The 23367-nt window shown below is 39.5% G+C and overlaps 1 protein-coding gene across 3 annotated transcripts in view; it reads left to right on the forward strand.

Annotated features, from left to right (window-relative positions):
- The window catches only part of ANKRD52 (ankyrin repeat domain 52), a 60147-nt gene extending 43718 nt beyond the window's left edge, over positions 1 to 16429 (forward strand). Inside the window, exons 22-29 of one of the 3 annotated variants that reach the window (XM_058822033.1) lie at positions 3631 to 3718; positions 4883 to 4966; positions 6484 to 6629; positions 11070 to 11152; positions 12990 to 13072; positions 13939 to 14030; positions 16071 to 16223; positions 16332 to 16429. In XM_058822033.1, coding sequence (XP_058678016.1) covers positions 3631 to 3718; positions 4883 to 4966; positions 6484 to 6629; positions 11070 to 11152; positions 12990 to 13072; positions 13939 to 14030; positions 16071 to 16223; positions 16332 to 16429 — 827 coding nt within the window. The remainder of the gene's footprint in view (positions 1 to 3630; positions 3719 to 4882; positions 4967 to 6483; positions 6630 to 11069; positions 11153 to 12989; positions 13073 to 13938; positions 14031 to 16070; positions 16224 to 16331) is intronic. The other 2 variants (XM_058822036.1, XM_058822037.1) reach the window with 2 other exon arrangements.
- The last annotated feature ends 6938 nt before the right edge of the window (positions 16430 to 23367 follow it).

Here is a 23367-nt window from a genome sequence, read left to right on the forward strand (position 1 = left end):
ACTCTGGAGTTTTGGGGTTTTTCTACATTTTTGGGGGGATTTTCTGGGGGTTTGGGGGGTTTGGTTTTGGTTTTTCTGGGTTTTTGGGTCCGTGGACTGCGGCGGCTGCTCGCCCATGCACTGGGCCTCCTACACTGGTGAGAGCCTGATCCACTCCAAAATCCAAATGGTTCTCCTCTCTTTTTGGTGGTTTTGGGGATTTTCTGGGTTTTCTGGAGTTTTTCTGGATTTTTTTTCCTGGGTTTTTGGGGGGTTTTTTTGGTCCGTGGACTGCAGCGGCTGCTCGCCCATGCACTCCATGGGCCTCCTACAGTGCTGAGACCCTGATCTACTGCAAAACCCGCATGGTCTTCACCTCATTTTGGGTTTTGGGGTTTATTTTTGTTTTTTTCTGGCGTTTTTCTGGGTTTTGGGGCTTTTCTTTTTGAGGTTTTTCTGTTTTTTTGGGGGTTTTTTGGGTCCATGAACTAGAGCGGCTGCTCGCCCATGCACTGGGCCTCCTACAGTGGTGAGAGCCTCATCCACTCCCAAACTCTGGAGTTTTGGGCTTTTTCTACATTAAATCCTAAATTCATATGGAATTAAAACCCTAAATTCCTTTAGGGAATTAAACCCTAAATTCCTATGGGATTAAAAATATGGGATTAAAAATATGGAATTAAAAACATGGAATTAAAAATATGGGATTAAAAAACATGGAATTAAAAATATGGGATTAAAAATATGGGGTTCAAAACATGGGATTAAAAACATGGAATTAAAAATATGGAATTAAAAACATGGAATTAAAAATATGGAATTAAAAACATGGAATTAAAAAATATGGAATTAAAAACATGGAATTAAAAAATATGGAATTAAAACCATGGAATTAAAACTTTCTCAAGGTGCTGCCAGCAGCAAATGGATCCTCTGGGAAGGTTTTTGGGGCCATTTTTGGGGTTTTTGGCTCTTTGGGCAGCTTGGGGTCACTCTCACCTTGGACCGGAGGGGATTTTCCAGGATTTTGGGATTTTTGGGATTTTCCAGGATTTTGGGATTTTGGGGATTTTTGGGATTTTCCAGGATTTTGGGATTTTTGGGATTTTTGGGATTTTGGGATTTTGGGATTTTTGGGATTTTTGGGATTTTCCAGGATTTTGGGATTTTTGGGATTTTGGGATTTTTGGGATTTTTGGGATTTTCCAGGATTTTGGGATTTTTGGGATTTTTGGGATTTTCCAGGATTTTGGGATTTTTGGGATTTTGGGATTTTTGGGATTTTTGGGATTTTTGGGATTTTCCAGGATTTTGGGATTTTTGGGGATTTTTGGGATTTTTGGGATTTTTGGGATTTTTGGGATTTTCCAGGATTTTGGGATTTTTGGGATTTTTGGGATTTTCCAGGATTTTGGGATTTTTGGGATTTTTGGGATTTTTGGGATTTTTGGGATTTTTGGGATTTTCCAGGATTTTGGGATTTTTGGGATTTTTGGGATTTTCCAGGATTTTGGGATTTTTGGGATTTTGGGATTTTTGGGATTTTTGGGATTTTCCAGGATTTTGGGATTTTTGGGATTTTTGGGATTTTCCAGGATTTTGGGATTTTTGGGGATTTTTGGGATTTTTGGGATTTTTGGGATTTTTGGGATTTTCCAGGATTTTGGGATTTTTGGGGATTTTTGGGATTTTTGGGATTTTCCAGGATTTTGGGATTTTTGGGATTTTTGGGATTTTCCAGGATTTTGGGATTTTGGGGATTTTTGGGATTTTTGGGATTTTCCAGGATTTGGGGATTTTTGGGATTTTCCAGGATTTTGGGATTTTGGGGATTTTGGGATTTTTGGGATTTTTGGGATTTTGGGATTTTTGGGATTTTTGGGATTTTCCAGGATTTTGGGATTTTTGGGATTTTTGGGATTTTTGGGATTTTCCAGGATTTTGGGATTTTTGGGATTTTGGGATTTTTGGGATTTTTGGGATTTTCCAGGATTTTGGGATTTTTGGGGATTTTGGGATTTTTGGGATTTTTGGGATTTTCCAGGATTTTGGGATTTTGGGGATTTTTGGGATTTTCCAGGATTTTGGGATTTTTGGGGATTTTTGGGATTTTTGGGATTTTTGGGATTTTCCAGGATTTTGGGATTTTTGGGATTTTTGGGATTTTCCAGGATTTTTGGGATTTTGGGATTTTTGGGATTTTTGGGATTTTCCAGGATTTTGGGATTTTGGGGATTTTGGGATTTTTGGGATTTTTGGGATTTTCCAGGATTTTGGGATTTTTGGGATTTTCCAGGATTTTGGGATTTTTGGGATTTTTGGGATTTTCCAGGATTTTGGGATTTTTGGGATTTTTGGGATTTTTGGGATTTTTGGGATTTTCCAGGATTTTGGGATTTTTGGGATTTTTGGGATTTTCCAGGATTTTGGGATTTTTGGGATTTTTGGGATTTTCCAGGATTTTGGGATTTTGGGGATTTTTGGGATTTTGGGATTTTTGGGGATTTTGGGGATTTTTGGGATTTTCCAGGATTTTGGGATTTTTGGGGATTTTGGGATTTTTGGGATTTTTGGGATTTTCCAGGATTTTGGGATTTTTGGGGATTTTTGGGATTTTCCAGGATTTTGGGATTTTTGGGGATTTTTGGGATTTTTGGGATTTTCCAGGATTTTGGGATTTTTGGGATTTTTGGGATTTTCCAGGATTTTGGGATTTTTGGGATTTTGGGATTTTTGGGATTTTTGGGATTTTTGGGATTTTCCAGGATTTTGGGATTTTTGGGGATTTTTGGGATTTTTGGGATTTTTGGGATTTTTGGGATTTTCCAGGATTTTGGGATTTTTGGGATTTTTGGGATTTTCCAGGATTTTGGGATTTTTGGGATTTTTGGGATTTTTGGGATTTTTGGGATTTTTGGGATTTTCCAGGATTTTGGGATTTTTGGGATTTTTGGGATTTTCCAGGATTTTGGGATTTTTGGGATTTTTGGGATTTTCCAGGATTTTGGGATTTTGGGGATTTTTGGGATTTTGGGATTTTTGGGGATTTTGGGGATTTTTGGGATTTTCCAGGATTTTGGGATTTTTGGGGATTTTGGGATTTTTGGGATTTTTGGGATTTTCCAGGATTTTGGGATTTTTGGGGATTTTTGGGATTTTTGGGATTTTCCAGGATTTTGGGATTTTTGGGGATTTTTGGGATTTTTGGGATTTTCCAGGATTTTGGGATTTTTGGGATTTTTGGGATTTTCCAGGATTTTGGGATTTTTGGGATTTTTGGGATTTTTGGGATTTTTGGGATTTTCCAGGATTTTGGGATTTTTGGGATTTTTGGGATTTTTGGGATTTTCCAGGATTTTGGGATTTTTGGGGATTTTTGGGATTTTTGGGATTTTTGGGATTTTCCAGGATTTTGGGATTTTTGGGATTTTTGGGATTTTCCAGGATTTTGGGATTTTTGGGATTTTTGGGATTTTGGGGATTTTTGGGATTTTCCAGGATTTTGGGATTTTTGGGATTTTTGGGATTTTTGGGATTTTCCAGGATTTGGGGATTTTTGGGGATTTTTGGGATTTTGGGATTTTTGGATTTTGGGATTTTGGGATTTTTGGGATTTAGGGAGAAGCTCCAGCTGCTGTTTTGTCTCCCCAGGGCACGAAGATTGTCTGGAATTGTTACTTGAACACAACCCGTTCGCGTACCTGGAGGGAAACCCCTTCACTCCATTGCACTGTGCAGTGTAAGAGACACCTGAAATAATTCTGGTTATTGAAATAATTATTGCAAAGTCATGGGGAAAGGGAATTTTATCCCAAAATTATTCTGGGGTTTGGAGCCTGAAAAGGGAATTTTGTTTGGAGCCTGAAAAGGGAATTTTAGAGCAAAATTATTCTGGGGTTTGGAGCCTGAAAAGGGAATTTTACCCCAAAATAATTTCAATAATTCCAGGCTGTGGAGCCCCCAAAAAGGGAATTTTATCCCAAAATAATTCTACGGTTTGGAGCCTCAAAAGGGAATTTTAGAGGAAAAATTATTCTGGGGTTTGGAGCCTGAAAAGGGAATTTTGTTTGGAGCCTGAAAAGGGAATTTTACCCCAAAATAATTCTGGGGTTTGGAGCTTGAAAAGGGAATTTTATCCCAAAATAATTCTGGGGTTTGGAGTCTGAAAAGGGAATTTTACCCCAAAATAATTCCAGGCCTGGGTTGGGCTGAAAGGGGAATTTTACCCCAAAATCATTTCAATAATTCGCGGCTGTGGAGCCCCAAAAAGGGAATTTTACCCCAAAATAATTTCAATAATTCCAGACTGTGGAGCCCCCAAAAAGGGAATTTTATCCCAAAATAATTCCAGGCCTGGGTTGGGCTGAAAGGGGAATTTTACCCCAAAATCATTTCAATAATTCGCGGCTGTGGAGCCCCAAAAAGGGAATTTTACCCCAAATCATTTCAATAATTCCAGACTGTGGAGCCCCCAAAAAGGGAATTTTACCCCAAATCATTTCAATAATTCCAGACTGTGGAGCCCCCAAAGGGAATTTTACCCCAAATCATTTCAATAATTCCGGGCTGTGGAGCCCCAAAAAGGGAATTTTACCCCAAATCATTTCAATAATTCGCGGCTGTGGAGCCCCCAAAGGGAATTTTACCCCAAATCATTTCAATAATTCCGGGCTGTGGAGCCCCAAAAAGGGAATTTTACCCCAAAATAATTTCAATAATTCCGGGCTGCGGAGCCCCAAAAAGGGAATTTTACCCCAAATCATTTCAATAATTCCGGGCTGTGGAGCCCCAAAAAGGGAATTTTACCCCAAATCATTTCAATAATTCGCGGCTGCGGAGCCCCCAAAGGGAATTTTCCCCATCTCTGCAGTTCTGGGTCATTCCCGAGCTCTTCTCCCCTCAGAATCAACAACCAGGACGGCGCTGCTGAGATGCTGCTGGAAGCGCTGGGTGCCAAGATTGTCAATAGCAGAGATGCCAAAGGAAGGTGAGTGTTCATTAAGTCTTTTAATTAGTAATTAATTAGTAATTAATTAATTATTAATTATTAATTATCGATTAATTATTAATTAATTATTAATTGCTAATTATTAATTAATTACAATTAATAATTAAGTATTAATTAGTAATTGGTAATTAATTATTAATTAATGATTAATTACAATTAATAATTAATTAAATTATTTATACTTTATTAATAATTAATTAATATTTAATTACAATTAATAATTAATTAAATTATTTATACTTTATTAATAATTAATTAATGATTAATTACAATTAATAATTAATTAAATTATTTCTAATGTATTAATAATTAATTAATAATTAATTACAATTAATGATTAATTAAATTATTTCTAATTATTAATAATTAATTAATTAATGATTAATTACAATTAATAATTAATTAAATTATTTCTAATGTATTAATAATTAATTAATAATTAATTACAATTAATAATGAATTAAATTATTTCTACTTTATTAATAATTAATTAATTATTAGTTACAATTAATAATTAATTTAATTATTTCTACTTTATTAATAATTAATTAATAATTAATTAAAATTAATAATTAATAAATTATCTATACTTCATTAATAATTAATTAATTATTAAAATTATTAATTAATTAAATTATTTCTAATTTATTAATACTTAATTAATTAATAATTAATTAAAATTAATAATTAATTACAATATTTCCCACTCATGCTCAGCTGGTTATTATATCTGTATTACAATATTTCACATTCACACTCAGCTGGTTATTATTTATCTGTATTACATTTAGTTTATCAATATTAATTTGCTGATATTTTTAATTTGTCACATTTGCTTCATTAATATTAATCATTGATAATGCGAGAGTTTGACATTTATGAAATAAAATTTTTTTAAAGTAGCATAATTTTTAAAATTAAAAATATTAAATAAAAACGAGTATTTAAAGTAGTAAATAAAAATATGAATATTATGAAAAATATGAATATTATGAAAATACAAACTCCAAAATAGGAGTATTATTAAAATATTAATATTATGAAAATATTAATATTATGAAAATATAAACTAAAACTAATTAATATTATGAAAAAATAGAATGGAAATCTTTAATCATCCCCCCCTTGTCCTGCCCTGTCCCTGATGGGTTTTGGGTCCCCCAGGACCCCCCTTCACTTCATTAATATTAATCATTAATAATGAGAGAGTTTGACATTTATGAAATAAATTTTCTTAAAAGTAGTGTATTTTATAAAATTAAAAATATTAAATAAAAATGAGTATTTAAACTATTAAATAAAAATGTGAATATTATGAAAATCCAAATGAAACATGAATATTCTGTAAATACAAACTCAAAAATACGAACATTAATAAAATATTAACTAAAAATATGAATATTATGAAAACCCAAATGAGAAATATTAATATTATGAAAATATTAACTACAATTAATAATATGAAAAATAAAACGGAAATCTTTAATCCCCCCCAGGACCCCCCTTCACGCCGCTGCCTTCGCCGACAACGTGCGGGGGCTGCGGCTGCTGCTGCGCCACCAGGCGCTCGTGGACCCGGCCGACAAGATGGGCAGGACCCCCCTGATGGTGGCATCGGAGCACGGGCACACGGCGGCGCTGGGTGGGTACCGAGGGTGGCATCGGAGCACGGGCACACGGCGGCGCTGGGTGGGTACCGAGGGTGGTACTGGGTGGGTACAGAGCGGGCACACGGCGGCGCTGGGTGGGTACCGAGGGTGGCATCGGAGCACGGGCACACAGCGGCGCTGGGTGGGTACAGAGCGGGCACACGGCGGCACTGGGTGGGTACAAAGGGTGGTATCACAGAACGGGCACACGGCGGCACTGGGTGGGTACCGAGGGTGGCATTGGAGCACGGGCACTCGGCGGCGCTGGGTGGGTACCGAGCGGGCACACGGCGGCGCTGGGTGGGTACCGAGGGTGGCATCGGAGCACAGACACACGGCGGCACTGGGTGGGTACCGAGGGTGGCATCGGAGCACGGGCACTCGGCGGCGCTGGGTGGGTACCGAGGGTGACATCACAAAACGGGCACACGGCGGCACTGGGTGGGTACAGAGCGGGCACACGGCAGCGCTGGGTGGGTACTGATGGTGGCATCGGAGCACGGGCACACGGCAGCACTGGGTGGGTACCGAGGGTGGCATCGGAGCACGGGCACACGGCGGCGCTGGGTGGGTACCGAGGGTGGTATCACAGAATGGGCACACGGCGGCGCTGGGTGGGTACTGAGGGCGGCACTGGGTGGGTATCGAGGGTGGTATCACAGAACGGGCACACAGTGGCACGGGGTGGGTACAGAACGGGCACACAGCGGCACTGGGTGGGTACTGAGGGCAGCACTGGGTGGGTACTGAGGCTGGCATTGGAGCACAGGCACACGGCGGCACTGGGTGGGTACCGAGGGTGGCATCGGAGCACAGGCACATGGCAGCACTGTGTGGGTACTGAGGGCGGCACTGGGTGGGTACCGAGGGTGACATCACAAAACGGGCACACGGCGGCACTGGGTGGGTACAGAGCGGGCACACGGCGGCGCTGGGTGGGTACCGAGGGTGGCACTGGGTGGGTACCAAGGGTGGCATCATTGGAGAATATAAAATATATAAAATATATAATATATATATAAAATATATATGATATAGAAAGTAGATAATATATATAAAAGATATAATATATGTATAATACATAAAATATATATCTATAAAAACCTGAGTCACCACACCATGAATGTCACAACTACAGCCTAAAGCAGCACAAAATCTGAAAAATTTATATACAAATATATATAATATATATAATATATTATATATAACATATAATGTATAATATATAATATATAATATATAATATATAATATATAATATATAATATATAATATGTATAAAATATATATCTATAAAAACCTGAGTCACCACACCATGAATCTCACAACTACAGCCTAAAGCGGCACAAAATCTGAAAATATATATATAAAATATATAATATATATAATACATATTATATATAAAGTATATAATATATATAATATATATAAAATATATAATATATGTATCATATATAAAATATATATCAATAAAAACCTGAGTCACCACACCATGAATGTCACAACTACAGCCTAAAGCGGCACAAAATCTGAAAAATTTATATATAAAATATGTAAAATATATAATATATATAAAATATATAATATATATTTTATATATAATATATATATAATATATAATATATATATATCTATAAAAACCTGAGTCACTACACCATGAATGTCACAACTACAGCCTAAAGCAGCACAAAATCTGAAAAATTTATATACAAATATATATAATATATATAATATATTATATATAACATATAATGTATAATATATAATATATAATATATAATATATAATATATAATATATAATATATAATATATAATATATAATATATAATATATAATATGTATAAAATATATATCTATAAAAACCTGAGTCACCACACCATGAATGTCACAACTACAGCCTAAAGCAGCACAAAATCTGAAAATATATATATAAAATATATAATATATATAATACATATTATATATAAAGTATATAATATATATAATATATATAAAATATATAATATATGTATCATATATAAAATATATATCAATAAAAACCTGAGTCACCACACCATGAATGTCACAACTACAGCCTAAAGCGGCACAAAATCTGAAAAATTTATATATAAAATATGTAAAATATATAATATATATAAAATATATAATATATATTTTATATATAATATATATATAATATATAATATATATATATCTATAAAAACCTGAGTCACTACACCATGAATGTCACAACTACAGCCTAAAGCAGCACAAAATCTGAAAAATTTATATACAAATATATATAATATATATAATATATTATATATAACATATAATGTATAATATATAATATATAATATATAATATATAATATATAATATATAATATATAATATATAATATATAATATATAATATATAATATATAATATATAATATGTATAAAATATATATCTATAAAAACCTGAGTCACCACACCATGAATGTCACAACTACAGCCTAAAGCAGCACAAAATCTGAAAATATATATATAAAATATATAATATATATAATACATATTATATATAAAGTATATAATATATATAATATATATAAAATATATAATATATGTATCATATATAAAATATATATCAATAAAAACCTGAGTCACCACACCATGAATGTCACAACTACAGCCTAAAGCGGCACAAAATCTGAAAAATTTATATATAAAATATGTAAAATATATAATATATATAAAATATATAATATATATTTTATATATAATATATATATAATATATAATATATATATATCTATAAAAACCTGAGTCACTACACCATGAATGTCACAACTACAGCCTAAAGCAGCACAAAATCTGAAAAATTTATATACAAATATATATAATATATAATATATAATATATAACATATAATATATAATATATAATATATAATATATAATATATAATATGTATAAAATATATTTATATAAAAACCTGAGTCACCACACCATGAATCTCACAACTACTGCCTAAAGCAGCACAAAATCTGAAAAAATATATATAAAATATATAATATATATTTTATATATAAAATATATAATATATATAATATATATTATATATAAAGTATATAATATATTTGATATATATAAAATATATATGTATAATATATAAAATATATATCTATAAAAACCTGAGTCACCACACCGTGAATGTCACAACTACAGCCTAAAGCAGCACAAAATCTGAAAAATTCATATACAAAATATATAATATATATAATATATTATATATAACATATAATGTATAATATATAATATATAATATATAATATATAATATATAATATATAATATATAATATATAATATGTATAAAATATATATCTATAAAAACCTGAGTCACCACACCATGAATGTCACAACCACAGCCTAAAGCGGCACAAAATCTGAAAAATTTATATATAAAATATGTAAAATATATAATATATATAAAATATATAATATATATTTTATATATAATATATATATAATATATAATATATATATATCTATAAAAACCTGAGTCACTACACCATGAATGTCACAACTACAGCCTAAAGCAGCACAAAATCTGAAAAATTTATATACAAAATATATAATATATATAATATATATAACATATAATGTATAATATATAATATATAATATATAATATGTAATATATAATATGTATAAAATATATTTATATAAAAACCTGAGTCACCACACCATGAATCTCACAACTACTGCCTAAAGCAGCACAAAATCTGAAAAAATATATATAAAATATATAATATATATTTTATATATAAAATATATAATATATATAATATATATTACATATAAAGTATATAATATATTTGATATATATAAAATATATATGTATAATATATAAAATATATATCTATAAAAACCTGAGTCACCACACCGTGAATGTCACAACTACAGCCTAAAGCAGCACAAAATCTGAAAAATTTATATACAAAATATATAATATATATAATATATATTGTATATAACATATAATGTATAATATATAATATATAATATATAATATATAATATATAATATATAATATATAATATGTATAAAATATATATCTATAAAAACCTGAGTCACCACGCCATGAATGTCACAACTACAGCCTAAAGCGGCACAAAATCTGAAAATATATATATAAAATATATAATATATGTAATATATATAAAATATATAATATATGTATCATATATAAAATATATATCTATAAAAACCTGAGTCACCACACCATGAATGTCACAACCACGGCCTAAAGCGGCACAAAATCTGAAAAATAAATATATAAAATATAAAAATATCTATAAAAACCTGCGACCTCAGGATGCTGCTCCTCCCAGAGCTGTCCCCTGGGGACATTTTTTGCCTCTTCCTCACCAGTTCTTCTCCTCTTCCTCCTCCTCCTCCTCCTCCTTGCAGAGTTCCTGCTGTTCCAAGCGAAAGCAAATATTACTGTGCTGGATGTCAACAAGAACACAGCTCTTCACCTGGCCTGCAGCAAGGTGGGACATGGGGCTGCCATGGTGGCACCTCTGGGCCACCTGGCTGTCCTCCTGCGCCGCGGTGGCACCCAGAGCCTGGTGGTCACTTGGTCCAAGCCATGGTGGCACCCAGAGCCTGGTGGTCACTTGGTCCAAGCCATCGTGGTCACTCCCAACCCGTGGTGGCACCCAGAGCCTGGTGGTCACTTGGTCCATTCCATGGTGGTCACTTTGTCCAACCCATGGTGGTCACTCCCAAACCATGATGGTCACTTCGTCCAAGCCACGGTGGCAACCAGAGCCTTGTGGTCACTTTGTCCATTCCATGGTGGTCACTCCCAACCCGTGGTGGCACCCAGAGCCTGGTGGTCCCTTGGTCCAAGCCATGGTGGCACCCAGAGCCTGGTGGTCACTTGGTCCATTCCATGGTGGCAACCAAAGGCTTGCGGTCACTTTGTCCATTCCATGGTGGAAACCAGAGCCTTGTGGTCACTTTGTCCATTCCATGGTGGTCACTTTGTCCAGCCCACGGTGGTCACTTTGTCCAACCCATGATGGTCACTTTGTCCAAGCCACGGTGGCAACCAGAGCCTTGTGGTCACTTTGTCCATCCCATGGTGGTCACTTTGTCCAACCCATGGTGGTCACTTTGTCCATCCCATGATGGTCACTTTGTCCAACCCATGGTGGTCACTCCCAAGCCACGGTGGCAACCAAAGGCTTGTGGTCACCTTGTCCATCCCATGGTGGTCACTTTGTCCAACCCATGGTGGTCACTTTGTCCATCCCATGGTGGTCACTTTGTCCAACCCATGGTGGTCACTCCCAACCCATGGTGGTCACTTTGTCCAGCCTGTGGTGGTCACTTTGTCCAAGCCATGGTGGCAACCAGAGGCTTGTGGTCACTCTGTCCGTTCCATGGTGGTAACCAGAGCCTTGTGGTCACTCTGTCCATTCCATGGTGGTCACTTTGTCCAAGCTATGGTGGAAACCAGAGCCTTGTGGTCAATTTGTCCACCCCATGGTGGTCACTTTGTCCAGTTCATGGTGGCAACCAGAGCCATGGTGGTCACTTTGTCCAACCCATGGTGGTCACTTTGTCCATTCCATGCTGACAACCAGAGCCTTGTGGTCATTTTGTCCAACCTGCAGTGGTCACTTTGTCCAAGCCATGGTGTTCATTTTGTCCAGCCTGTGGTGGTCACTTTGTCCAACCCATGGGGGTCACTTTGTCCAACCCATGGTGGTCACTCCCAACCCATGGGAGTCACTTTGTCCAACCCATGGTGGTCACTCCCAACCCATGGGGGTCACTTTGTCCAACCCATGGTGGTCACTTTGTCCCACCCATGGTGGCAACCAGAGCCTTGTGGTCACCTTGTCCAGCCCACGGTGGTCACTTCGTCCAACCCACGATGGTCACTTTGTCCAAGGCATGGTGATCACTCCCAACCCATGATGGCAACCACAGGCTTGTGGTCACTTTGTCCAAGCCATGGTGGCACCCAGAGCCTTGTGGTCACTTTGTCCAACCCATGATGGTCACTTTGTCCAACCCATGGTGGTCACTCCCAACCCATGGGGGTCACTTTGTCCAACCCATGATGGTCACTTTGTCCAACCCATGGTGGTCACTCCCAACCCATGGGGGTCACTTTGTCCAACCCATGGGGGTCACTCCCAACCCATGATGGCAACCACAGGCTTGTGGTCACTTTGTCCAAGCCATGGTGGCACCCAGAGCCTTGTGGTCACTCTGTCCACTCCAAGGAGGGCCAGCAGGTGCCAGGGTGACCTGGGGGAGCAGGACAGTTCAGGGGATGGTTCTCCTGCCCTGAATGTCCCCGTGTGTCCCCAGGGCCATGAAAAGTGTGCCTTGTTGATCCTGGGGGAAACCCAAGACCTTGGCCTTATCAATGCAAGTAACAGTGCTCTGCAGATGTGAGTGCACAGCTGGCAAACTGGGCAAACTGGGCAAACTGGGCAAACTGGGCAAACTGGGAATGAGGGGGAAAATGGGGGGAACTGGGAATGGAGGAGCTGGGAATGGGGGGGAAATGGGGAATGGGGGAGAAAATGGGAATGGGGGGAAATGGGGAATGGGAGGAAATGGGAATGGGGGAACTGGGAATGGGGGGAAAAATGGGGAATGGGAGGAAATGGGAATGAGGGAAACTGGGAATGGGGGGGAAATGGGGAGTGGGAGAGAAAATGGGAATGGGGGAACTGGGAATGGAGGGGGGAATGGGGAATGGGGAATGGGGGAGAAAATGGGAATGGGGGAACTGGGAATGGGGGGGAAAATGGGAATGAGGGAAACTGGGAATGGAGGGGGGAATGGGGAATGGGAGGAAATGGGAATGGGGGAGAAAATGGGAATGGGGGGGAAATGGGGAATGGGAGGAAATGGGAATGGGGGAAATGGGGAATGGGAGGAAATGGGAATGGGGGAGAAAATGGGAATGGGGGGGAAATGGGGAGTGAGAGGAAATGGGAATGGGGGAACTGGGAATGGGGGGAAAAATGGGGAATGGGAGGAAATGGGAATGGGGGAACTGGGAATGTGGGAATGGGGGAACACTGGGAAGTGTGAACAGGCAAGCCACGAGCCCACCCTTGAAACCACTCCAAAATTTTGGCACGGGGTGTTCTGTGGAGTTTTGGGGCAGGATTTTGTGGTAGAGTTTTGTGGTGAAGTTTTGGGGTGGGATTTCAGGGTAGGATTTTGGGGTGGGATTTCGGGTGGATTTTAAGGTGGATTTTAGGGTGGGATTTAGGGGCTGTAATGATATTTTCCCCCTCCCTAGGCCGCTGCACATCGCGGCGCGGAACGGCCTGGCCTCGGTGGTGCAGGCCCTGCTCAGCCGCGGGGCCACCGTGCTGGCTGTGGATGAAGAAGGTGAGGGTGAGTGTGTGAGTGTGTGTGAGTGTGAGTGTGTGAGTGTGAGTGTGAGAGTGTGTGTGCCCCAGGGCTCCTGTGGGGCTGCAGCCACCCTGGGGAGCGCCCAGAGCCCGGGGAGTGCTCAGCCACAGCCCCCCCAGAACAGAACATCCTCCCTCACCCCATCCCACACCCCAGAACGCCTCATCCTATGACCCCACAGCCCCACAGCCCCACACCCTCAGAACCCCACACCCCATTCCCCAGCCCCACAGTCCCAAACCCCACACCCTCACACCCCTCATCCCTCACACCGCTCACCCCTCACAGCTCCCTGGTTCCCTCAGGTCACACCCAGCCCTGGTGTGCGCCCCCAGCAAGGACGTTGCCAACTGCCTGGCACTGATCCTCTCCACCATGAACCCCACACCCCACAATCCCCCAATCCTACACCCCATTCCATGACCCCACATCCCCAGAACCCCACACCTCACCCTCACACCGCTCACCCCTCACGGCTCCCTCACCCCCCTCACTGCTCACCCCTCATGGCTGCCTGTGTCCCTCAGGTCACACCCCAGAACCCCACACCTCATCCTGTGACCCCACAACCCCTCACACCCCACACCCTCAGAGTCCCACACCCCATCCCACACCCTCACACCCCTCATGGCTGCCTGGTTCCCTCAGGTCACACCCCAGCCCTGGCGTGCGCCCCCAGCAAGGACGTTGCCGACTGCCTGGCACTGATCCTCTCCACCATGGAGCCTTTCAGAACCCCACACCCCACAACCCCCCAGTTCTATACCCCCACAATCCCCCAATCCTACACCCCATTCCATGACCCCACATCCCCAGAACCCCACACCTCACCCTCACACCGCTCACCCCTCATGGCTGCCTGTGTCCCTCAGATCACACCCCAGAACCCCACACCTCATCCTGTGACCCCACAACCCCTCTCACCCCACACCTCACCCTGCTCACCCCTCACACCTCCGTGTGTCCCTCAGGTCACACCCCAGAACCCCACACCTCATCCTGTGACCCCACAGCCCCACAACCCCACACCCTCAGAGTCCCACACCCCATCCCACACCCTCACACCCCTCATGGCTGCCTGGTTCCCTCAGGTCACACCCCAGCCCTGGCGTGCGCCCCCAGCAAGGACGTTGCCGACTGCCTGGCACTGATCCTCTCCACCATGAAACCTTTCAGAACCCCACACCCCACACCCCCCACAATCCCCCAATCCTACACCCCATTCCATGACCCCACATCCCCAGAACCCCACACCTCACCCTCACACCGCTCACCCCTCACGGCTCCCTCACCCCCCTCACTGCTCACCCCTCATGGCTGCCTGTGTCCCTCAGGTCACACCCCAGAACCCCACACCTCATCCTGTGACCCCACAACCCCACAACCCCACACCCTCACACCCCTCACACCTACGTATGTCCCTCAGGTCACACCCCAGAACCCCACACCTCATCCTGTGACCCCACAACCCCTCACACCCCACACCCTCAGAGTCCCACACCCCATCCCACACCCTCACACCCCTCATGGCTGCCTGGTTCCCTCAGGTCACACCCCAGCCCTGGCGTGCGCCCCCAGCAAGGACGTTGCCGACTGCCTGGCACTGATCCTCTCCACCATGGAGCCTTTCAGAACCCCACACCCCACAACCCCCCAGTTCTATACCCCCACAATCCCCCAATCCTACACCCCATTCCATGACCCCACATCCCCAGAACCCCACACCTCACCCTCACACCGCTCACCCCTCACGGCTCCCTCACCCCCCTCACTGCTCACCCCTCATGGCTGCCTGTGTCCCTCAGGTCACACCCCAGAACCCCACACCTTAATCCTGTGACCCCACAGCCCCACAACCCCACACCCTCAGAGTCCCACACCCTCACACCCCTCATGGCTGCCTGTGTCCCTCAGGTCACACCCCAGAACCCCACACCTCATCCTGTGACCCCACAGCCCCACAACCCCTCACACCCCACACCCCGCTCACCCCTCACACCTCCGTGTGTCCCTCAGGTCACACCCCAGCCCTGGCGTGCGCCCCCAACAAGGACGTTGCCGACTGCCTGGCACTGATCCTCTCCACCATGAAGCCTTTCCCGCCCAAGGACGCGCTCGGCTCCTTCAGCCTCAGCCTCCTCACGAACTGCGGCATCGCGGCCAAGGCGGCGGCGGCGGCCTGCGGGGCCCTCCCGGTGCCGGTGCCGGCGTGCGGGGCCCTCCCGGTACCGGCGTGCGGGGCCCTCCCGGTGCCGGCCCGCGGGGCCCTCCCGGTGCCGGTGGCGGCGTGCGGGGCCCTCCCGAACGGCTCCTCCTGCCCCTACTCCAAGGAACGCCACAGCGCCATCGGCCTGGACGGCTGCTACTCGGAGTGACCTCCTCCTCCTCCTCCTCCTCCTCCTCCCCCGACCACGGGTGACCCGATATCTTTATTCTATTTATTTAGAAATTCTATAAATATAGGGCACTTTAAAGGAGAACAAGACCGGGCGGGCCCAGCGTGGGGTGGGTGGGGGTGAGGGTGAGGCCGAGAGTTCGGGGTTTGTGTGGTTCCAGTGGGGTCACAGCGGTGCCAGGCTCGATCCCTGTGCCCAAACTGGATGGCAGGAGCTGGAAAGGGCAGGGTTTGGGCTGGCACGTTCCTGGTACCCTCCCAAACCTCCCTGGCATGGAAGGGGCAGGATTTGGGCTGGCACATTCCTGATGCTCTCCCAGCCCTCTCTGGCTGGCAAGAGGTGGTGGAAAGAACAGGATTTGGGCTGGCACATCCCTGGCATGGAAGGGGCAGGATTTGGGCTGGCACGTTCCTGGTACCCTCCCAAACCTCCCTGGCATGGAAGGGGCAAGATTTGGGCTGGCACGTTCCTGGTACCCTCCCAAACCTCTGTGGCTGGCAGGATTTGGGCTGGCACATCCCCCATGCCCTCCCTGGCTGGGCATGGGCTGGAGGGGCAGGATTTGAGCTGGCAGGAGCTGGAAAGGGCAGGGTTTGGGCTGGCACATCCCCAGTCCCATTCCCTGTGCCCAGCCTGGATGGCAGGAGCTGGAAAGGGCAGGGTTTGGGCTGGCACGTTCCTGGTACCCTCCCAAACCTCCCTGGCATGGAAGGGGCAGGATTTGGGCTGGCACATTCCTGATGCTCTCCCAGCCCTCTCTGGCTGGCAAGAGGTGGTGGAAAGAACAGGATTTGGGCTGGCACATCCCTGGCATGGAAGGGGCAGGATTTGGGCTGGCACGTTCCTGGTACCCTCCCAAACCTCCCTGGCATGGAAGGGGCAAGATTTGGGCTGGCACGTTCCTGGTACCCTCCCAAACCTCTGTGGCTGGCAGGATTTGGGCTGGCACATCCCCCATGCCCTCCCTGGCTGGGCATGGGCTGGAGGGGCAGGATTTGAGCTGGCAGGAGCTGGAAAGGGCAGGGTTTGGGCTGGCACATCCCCAGTCCCATTCCCTGTGCCCCTGTGCCCAAACTGGATGGCAGGAGCTGGAAAGGGCAGGGTTTGGGCTGGCACATCCCCAGTCCCATTCCCTGTGCCCAGCCTGGATGGCAGGAGCTGGAAAGGGCAGGGTTTGGGCTGGCACGTTCCTGGTACCCTCCCAAACCTCCCTGGCATGGAAGGGGCAAGATTTGGGCTGGCACATTCCTGGTACCCTCCCAACCTTTCCTGTCTGGCAGTGTTTAGGCTGGCACATGCCTGGCGTGGAAGGGCAGGGATTGGGCTGGCACATTCCTGGTGCCCTCCCAACCTTTCCTGGCTGGCAGGAGGTGGTGGAAGGAACAGGATTTGGGCTGGCACACCCCTGGCATGGAAAGGGCAGGATTTGGGCAGGCAAGATTTGGCCTGGCACACCCCTGGCATGGAAAGGGCAGGATTTGGGCAGGCAGGATTTGGGCTGGCACACCCCTGGCATGGAAAGGGCAGGATTTGGGCGGGCAGGATTTGGGCTGGCACACCCCTGGCATGGAAAGGGCAGGATTTGGGCAGGCAGGATTTGGGGATTTTTGGGGATTTTTGGGGATTTTTTGGGGATTTTTTGGGGATTTTTTGGGGAATTTTTTGGGGATTTTTTGGGGATTTTTGGGGAATTTTGGGGAATTTTTGGGGGAATTTTTGGGGATTTTTTAGGGAATTTTGGGGGATTTTTTGGTAATTTTTGGGGAATTTTTGGGGAATTTTTGGGGATTTTTTGGGGAATTTTTGGGGAATTTTTGGGGGAATTTTTTGGAGATTTTTTGGGGAATTTTTGGGGATTTTTGGGGATTTTTTTGGGGAATTTTTGGGGAATTTTGGGGATTTTTTGGGGATTTTTTGGGGAATTTTTGGGGAATTTTTGGGGAATTTTGGGGATTTTTTGGGGATTTTTTGGGGAATTTTTGGGGATTTTTTGGGATTTTTTGGGGATTTTTTGGGGAATTTTGGGGATTTTTTGGGGAATTTTGGGGATTTTTTGGGGAATTTTTGGGGAATTTTTTGGATTTATTTCCATCCAGGTTGGGAAAATCTCCCCTCTCCTCTCCTCGCCTCAAACCCCAAAAAATAACACTTGAAAAACCCCAAATCTGCTGAATTTTGGGGAATTTTGAGGGATTTTAGGGAATTTTAGGGAAAATTCAATGGGTGCCCACTGGAGCCTCCTCGCCACACCAGGCACTTTAGGGATTCTGTTGATTTTCCATTTATTTTTAATTTTTTTTGTATTTTTCCCCTCTTTTTACCAATTTCTCACCTCTTAAAAATCAATTTTTTTTCCCTTTTGATTTGAACCTCCGTGTTAAAAAAAAAAACAGAATTATTTCCAGAAAAACCAACATTTCCCTTCAAAAAACCACCAAAAAACCACTAAAAAAATTCAAATTCAACATTTTAACCTAAAGAAACAAACGCACTTGCAACTCCTTTTCCACCACTTTATTTTGATTTTTTGGGGTTTTTTTTGGCAGATTTTGGTTTTTGTTTTTTGTTTCTTTCATTTTTAATTTGAATTTTCTTTTTTTTTGCAAATTCTGCTGATGCTGCAGCAAAATTCCAGAAATTTGGGGAATTTTGGGAATTTGGGGAATTTTTTTAACTTTAAATTTTTTTTTTATTTTATTTTAATTTTATTTTATTTATTTCGGTTTTAAATTTTATTTTATTTTAAATTTTTTAAAATTTCATTTTAATTTTAACTTTAAATTTTTAAAATTTTATTTTAATTTTATTTTACTTTAATTTTATTTTATTTTAATTTTATTTCATTTCTTTTATTTTAAATTTTATTTTATTTTAAATTTAATTTCATTTTATTTTTTTTTATTTCATTTTAATTTTAACTTTTATTTTATTTTATTTTATTTTTATTTTTTACTCTTTTTTAAAATTTTATTTTATTTTAATTTTATTTCATTTATTTTATTTTAAATTTTATTTTATTCAAATTTAACTTCATTTCCTTTAAATTTTTTTTTAATTTCACTTCAATTTTAACTTTTAATTTTTTTTTTTTAATTTTATTTTATTTTTTTGAACCAAAACCAAACATTTCCAACCCAAATCTGAAATTTCCCATTTTGACCTTTGGGTGAAAATCAAATTTTTCCTTCAGGACTCAACAAAACGGGCCCTTGAGAGGGGCAGAATTTGAGGAATTTTCTCTTTTTTTTCTCTTTTTTTTGGGATGAAATTTTCCCTCAGCTCAAAACCGGAATAAACTCAAAACTTAAATCAAAAAACCCCAAAAAAATCCCCAAAAAATCTCAAAAAAATCCCAAAAAAATCCCAAAAAAATCCCCCCAAAAATCCCAAAAAATCAAAAAAAAAAAAAAAAAACCAAAAAATCCCCCCAAAAAATCCCAAAAAATCCCAAAAAATCCCCCAAAAAAATCCCAAAAATCCCAAAAAAACCCCAAAAATTCCCAAAAAATCCCCAAAAAATCCCAAAAAAAAAAATCCCAAAAAAAACCCCAAAAATTCCCAAAAAAATCCCAAAAAATCCCAAAAAAAATCCCAAAAAAATCCCAAAAAAATCCCCCCCAAAAAATCCCAAAAAATCCCAAAAAATCCCAAAAAATCCCAAAAAATCAAAAAAATTCCAAAAAATCCAAAGAAATCCCAAAAAATAAAAAAAAAATCCCAAAAAAACCCCCAAAAATCCCAAAAAATCCCAAAAAATCCCAAAAAAATCCCAAAAAAAAATCCCAAAAATCCCAAAAAAAATCCCAAAAAATCCCAAAAAATCCCAAAAAATCCCAAAAAATCAAAAAAATTCCAAAAAATCCAAAGAAATCCCAAAAAATAAAAAAAAAATCCCAAAAAAACCCCCAAAAATCCCAAAAAATCCCAAAAAATCCCAAAAAAATCCCAAAAAAAAAAATCCTAAAAAAAACCCCAAAAATTCCCAAAAAAATCCCAAAAAATCCCCAAAAAATCCCCCAAAAATCCCAAAAAATCAAAAAAAAAAAATCCCCAAAAATCCCAAAAAATCCCAAAAAATCCCAAAAAAAATCCCAAAAAAAATTCCCAAAAATCCCCCAAAAAAATCCCAAAAAATCCCCAAAAAATCCCAAAAAATCCCCCAAAAATCCCAAAAAATAAAAAAAAAAATCCCAAAAAAATCCCAAAAAATCCAAAAAAATCCCAAAAAATCAAAAAAATTCCTCAAAAAATCCAAAAAAATCCCAAAAAATAAAAAAAATCCCAAAAAATCCCCCAAAAATCCCAAAAAATCCCAAAAAATCCAAAAAAAATCCCAAAAAATCCCAAAAAATAAAAAAAAATCCCAAAAAATCAAAAAAAATCCAAAAAAATCAAAAAAATTCCCAAAAAATCCCAAAAAATCCCCAAAAAATCCCAAAAAATCCAAAAAAATCCCAAAAAAATCCCAAAAAATTCCCAAAACCCCCCCCCCAAAAAAATCCCAAAAAAACCCCCAAAAAATCCCAAAAAAATCCCCCCAAAAAAATCCCAAAAAACCCCAAAAAATCCCCCAAAAAATCCCAAAAAATCCTCAAAAAAATCCCAAAAAAATCCCAAAAAAAATCCCCAAAAAAATCCCAAAAAATCTCCAAAAAATCCCAAAAATTCTCTTTTTTTCTTGAAAATCCTCTCCCTTTCCTCCAAGAATTTTTTCCTTCTTTCCCAAGATTTTTTGCCTTATTTGAAAATTATTTTTTCTTCATTTTCCAATCATTTTTTCCTCCTTTAAAAGAATTTTTTTCCCACTTTTCAAAGATCCTTTTCCTTTTTTTTTAATATTTTTCCATTTTAAAAATATTTTTCTTTTTTTTAATATTTTTCCTTTTTCTTTAATATTTTTCTTTTTTTTAATTTTTTTTTTAACATTTTTCCTTTTTTTAAATATTTTCCTTTTTCTTTAATATTTTTCCTTTTTCTTTAATATTTTTCTTTTTTTTTTAATATTTTTCTTTTTTTTTAAATATTTTTCCTTATTTTTTAAAATATTTCCCCTTTTTTTTTGGAAAATCCTTTTCCTTTTCTTTGCAAAATAATTTCCCTTTTATTTAATATTTTCCTTTTTAATAATATTTCTCCTTTTTTTTATATTTTTCCCTTTTTTTGAAAATATTTTTCCTTTTTTCAAACAATTCTCTCCCTTATTTTCCACCCTTTTTTCTTCTTTTTTTTTCAATTTTTTTCCCCTTTTCTCAGAAAATATTTTCCCTTTTCTTAAAAAATAAATTTCCTTTTTATTTTTAAAAATATTTTTTTTTTTAAATCTTCTTCCTTTTGAAAAACCATTTCCCTTTTATTGAAATCTTTTCCTTTTCTCATTTTCCCCCTTTTTTTTTTTGCAAAATTTCAAATTTTTTTCAAATTTTCCCCCATTTTTGGAACCTTTTTTTACATTTTTTCCTTTATTTTTAAAACCTCTTTTCCCATTTTTTTTGCCAAGGTCATTTCCAATATTCTACACAGAAAAAGTGGGAAAAAAATTAAATTATCATCAAAAAAACAGAGAGAAATATTTAAATTTTCCTGCAAAAATTCCCTCAATTCCCCTCTCCCGAATCCCTGAAACCTCCCAGGATTTGGGGATTTTTGGGGATTTTTTGAGGGATTTTTTTGGGATTTTTTGCGGGATTTTTTTTTATTTTTTGAGAGATTTTTTGGGATTTTTGGAGGAATTTTGGAGGATTTTTTTGAGGATTTTTGGGATTTTTTTGGGAATTTTTTGAGGATTTTTGGGATTTTTTGGGAATTTTTTGAGGATTTTTTTGGGATTTTTTGAGGATTTTTGGGATTTTTTGGGAATTTTTTGAGGATTTTTTTGGAATTTTTTGGGTAATTTTTTGAGGATTTTTTGAGGATTTTTTTGAGGATTTTTGGGATTTTTTGGGAATTTTTTGAGGATTTTTTGAGGATTTTTTTGGAATTTTTTGGGGAATTTTTTGAGGATTTTTTGAGGATTTTTTTGAGGATTTTTGGGATTTTTTGGGGAATTTTTTGAGGATTTTTTGGGGAATTTTTTGAGGATTTTTTGAGGATTTTTTTGGGATTTTTTGGGGGAATTTTTGGAGGATTTTTGGAGGATTTTTTTGAGGATTTTTGGGATTTTTTTGGGAATTTTTTGAGGACTTTTTTTGAGGATTTTTTTGGGATTTTTTGAGGATTTTTTTTGAGGATTTTTTTGGAATTTTTTGGGGGAATTTTTGGAGGATTTATTTGAGGATTTTTTGGAGGATTTTTTGGGACGTTTGAGGATTTTTTTGAGGATTTTTTGGGATTTTTTTGGGATTCTTGGGGAATTTTTGGAGGATTTTTTGGAGGATTTTTTGGGGAATTTTTGGAGGATTTTTTGAGGATTTTTTTTGAGGATTTTTTCGAATTTTTTTGAATTTTTGGAGGATTTTTTTGAGGATTTTTTTTGAGGATTTTTTTGGGATTTTTTGGAGGATTTTTTGAGGATTTTTTTTTTTATTTTTTGGGAATTTTTTGAGGATTTTTTTTTTGAGGATTTTTTTTTATTTTTGGGGGGAATTTTGGAGGATTTATTTGAGGATTTTTGGGATTTTTTGGGGATTTTTTTGGGAAGTTTTGGAGGAATTTTTGGAGGATTTTTTGGGACTTTTGAGGATTTTTTTTAAGGATTTTTTTGGGATTTTTTTGGGGAATTTTTTGAGGATTTTTGGAGGATATTTTGAGGATTTTTTTTATTATTTTTTGGGAATTTTTGGAGGAATTTTGGAGGATTTTTTTGAGGATTTTTTTTCGGTTTTATTTTTTTAATTTTGGAGGATTTTTTGAGGATTTTTTTTTATTTTTTGGGGTTTTTTGGAGGATTTTTTTTCGGAATTTTTGGAGGATTTTTTTTT

The sequence above is a fragment of the Ammospiza caudacuta genome, chromosome 31 (genome assembly GCF_027887145.1).
Source record: "Ammospiza caudacuta isolate bAmmCau1 chromosome 31, bAmmCau1.pri, whole genome shotgun sequence".
Classification (NCBI taxonomy): Eukaryota; Metazoa; Chordata; class Aves; order Passeriformes; family Passerellidae; genus Ammospiza; species Ammospiza caudacuta.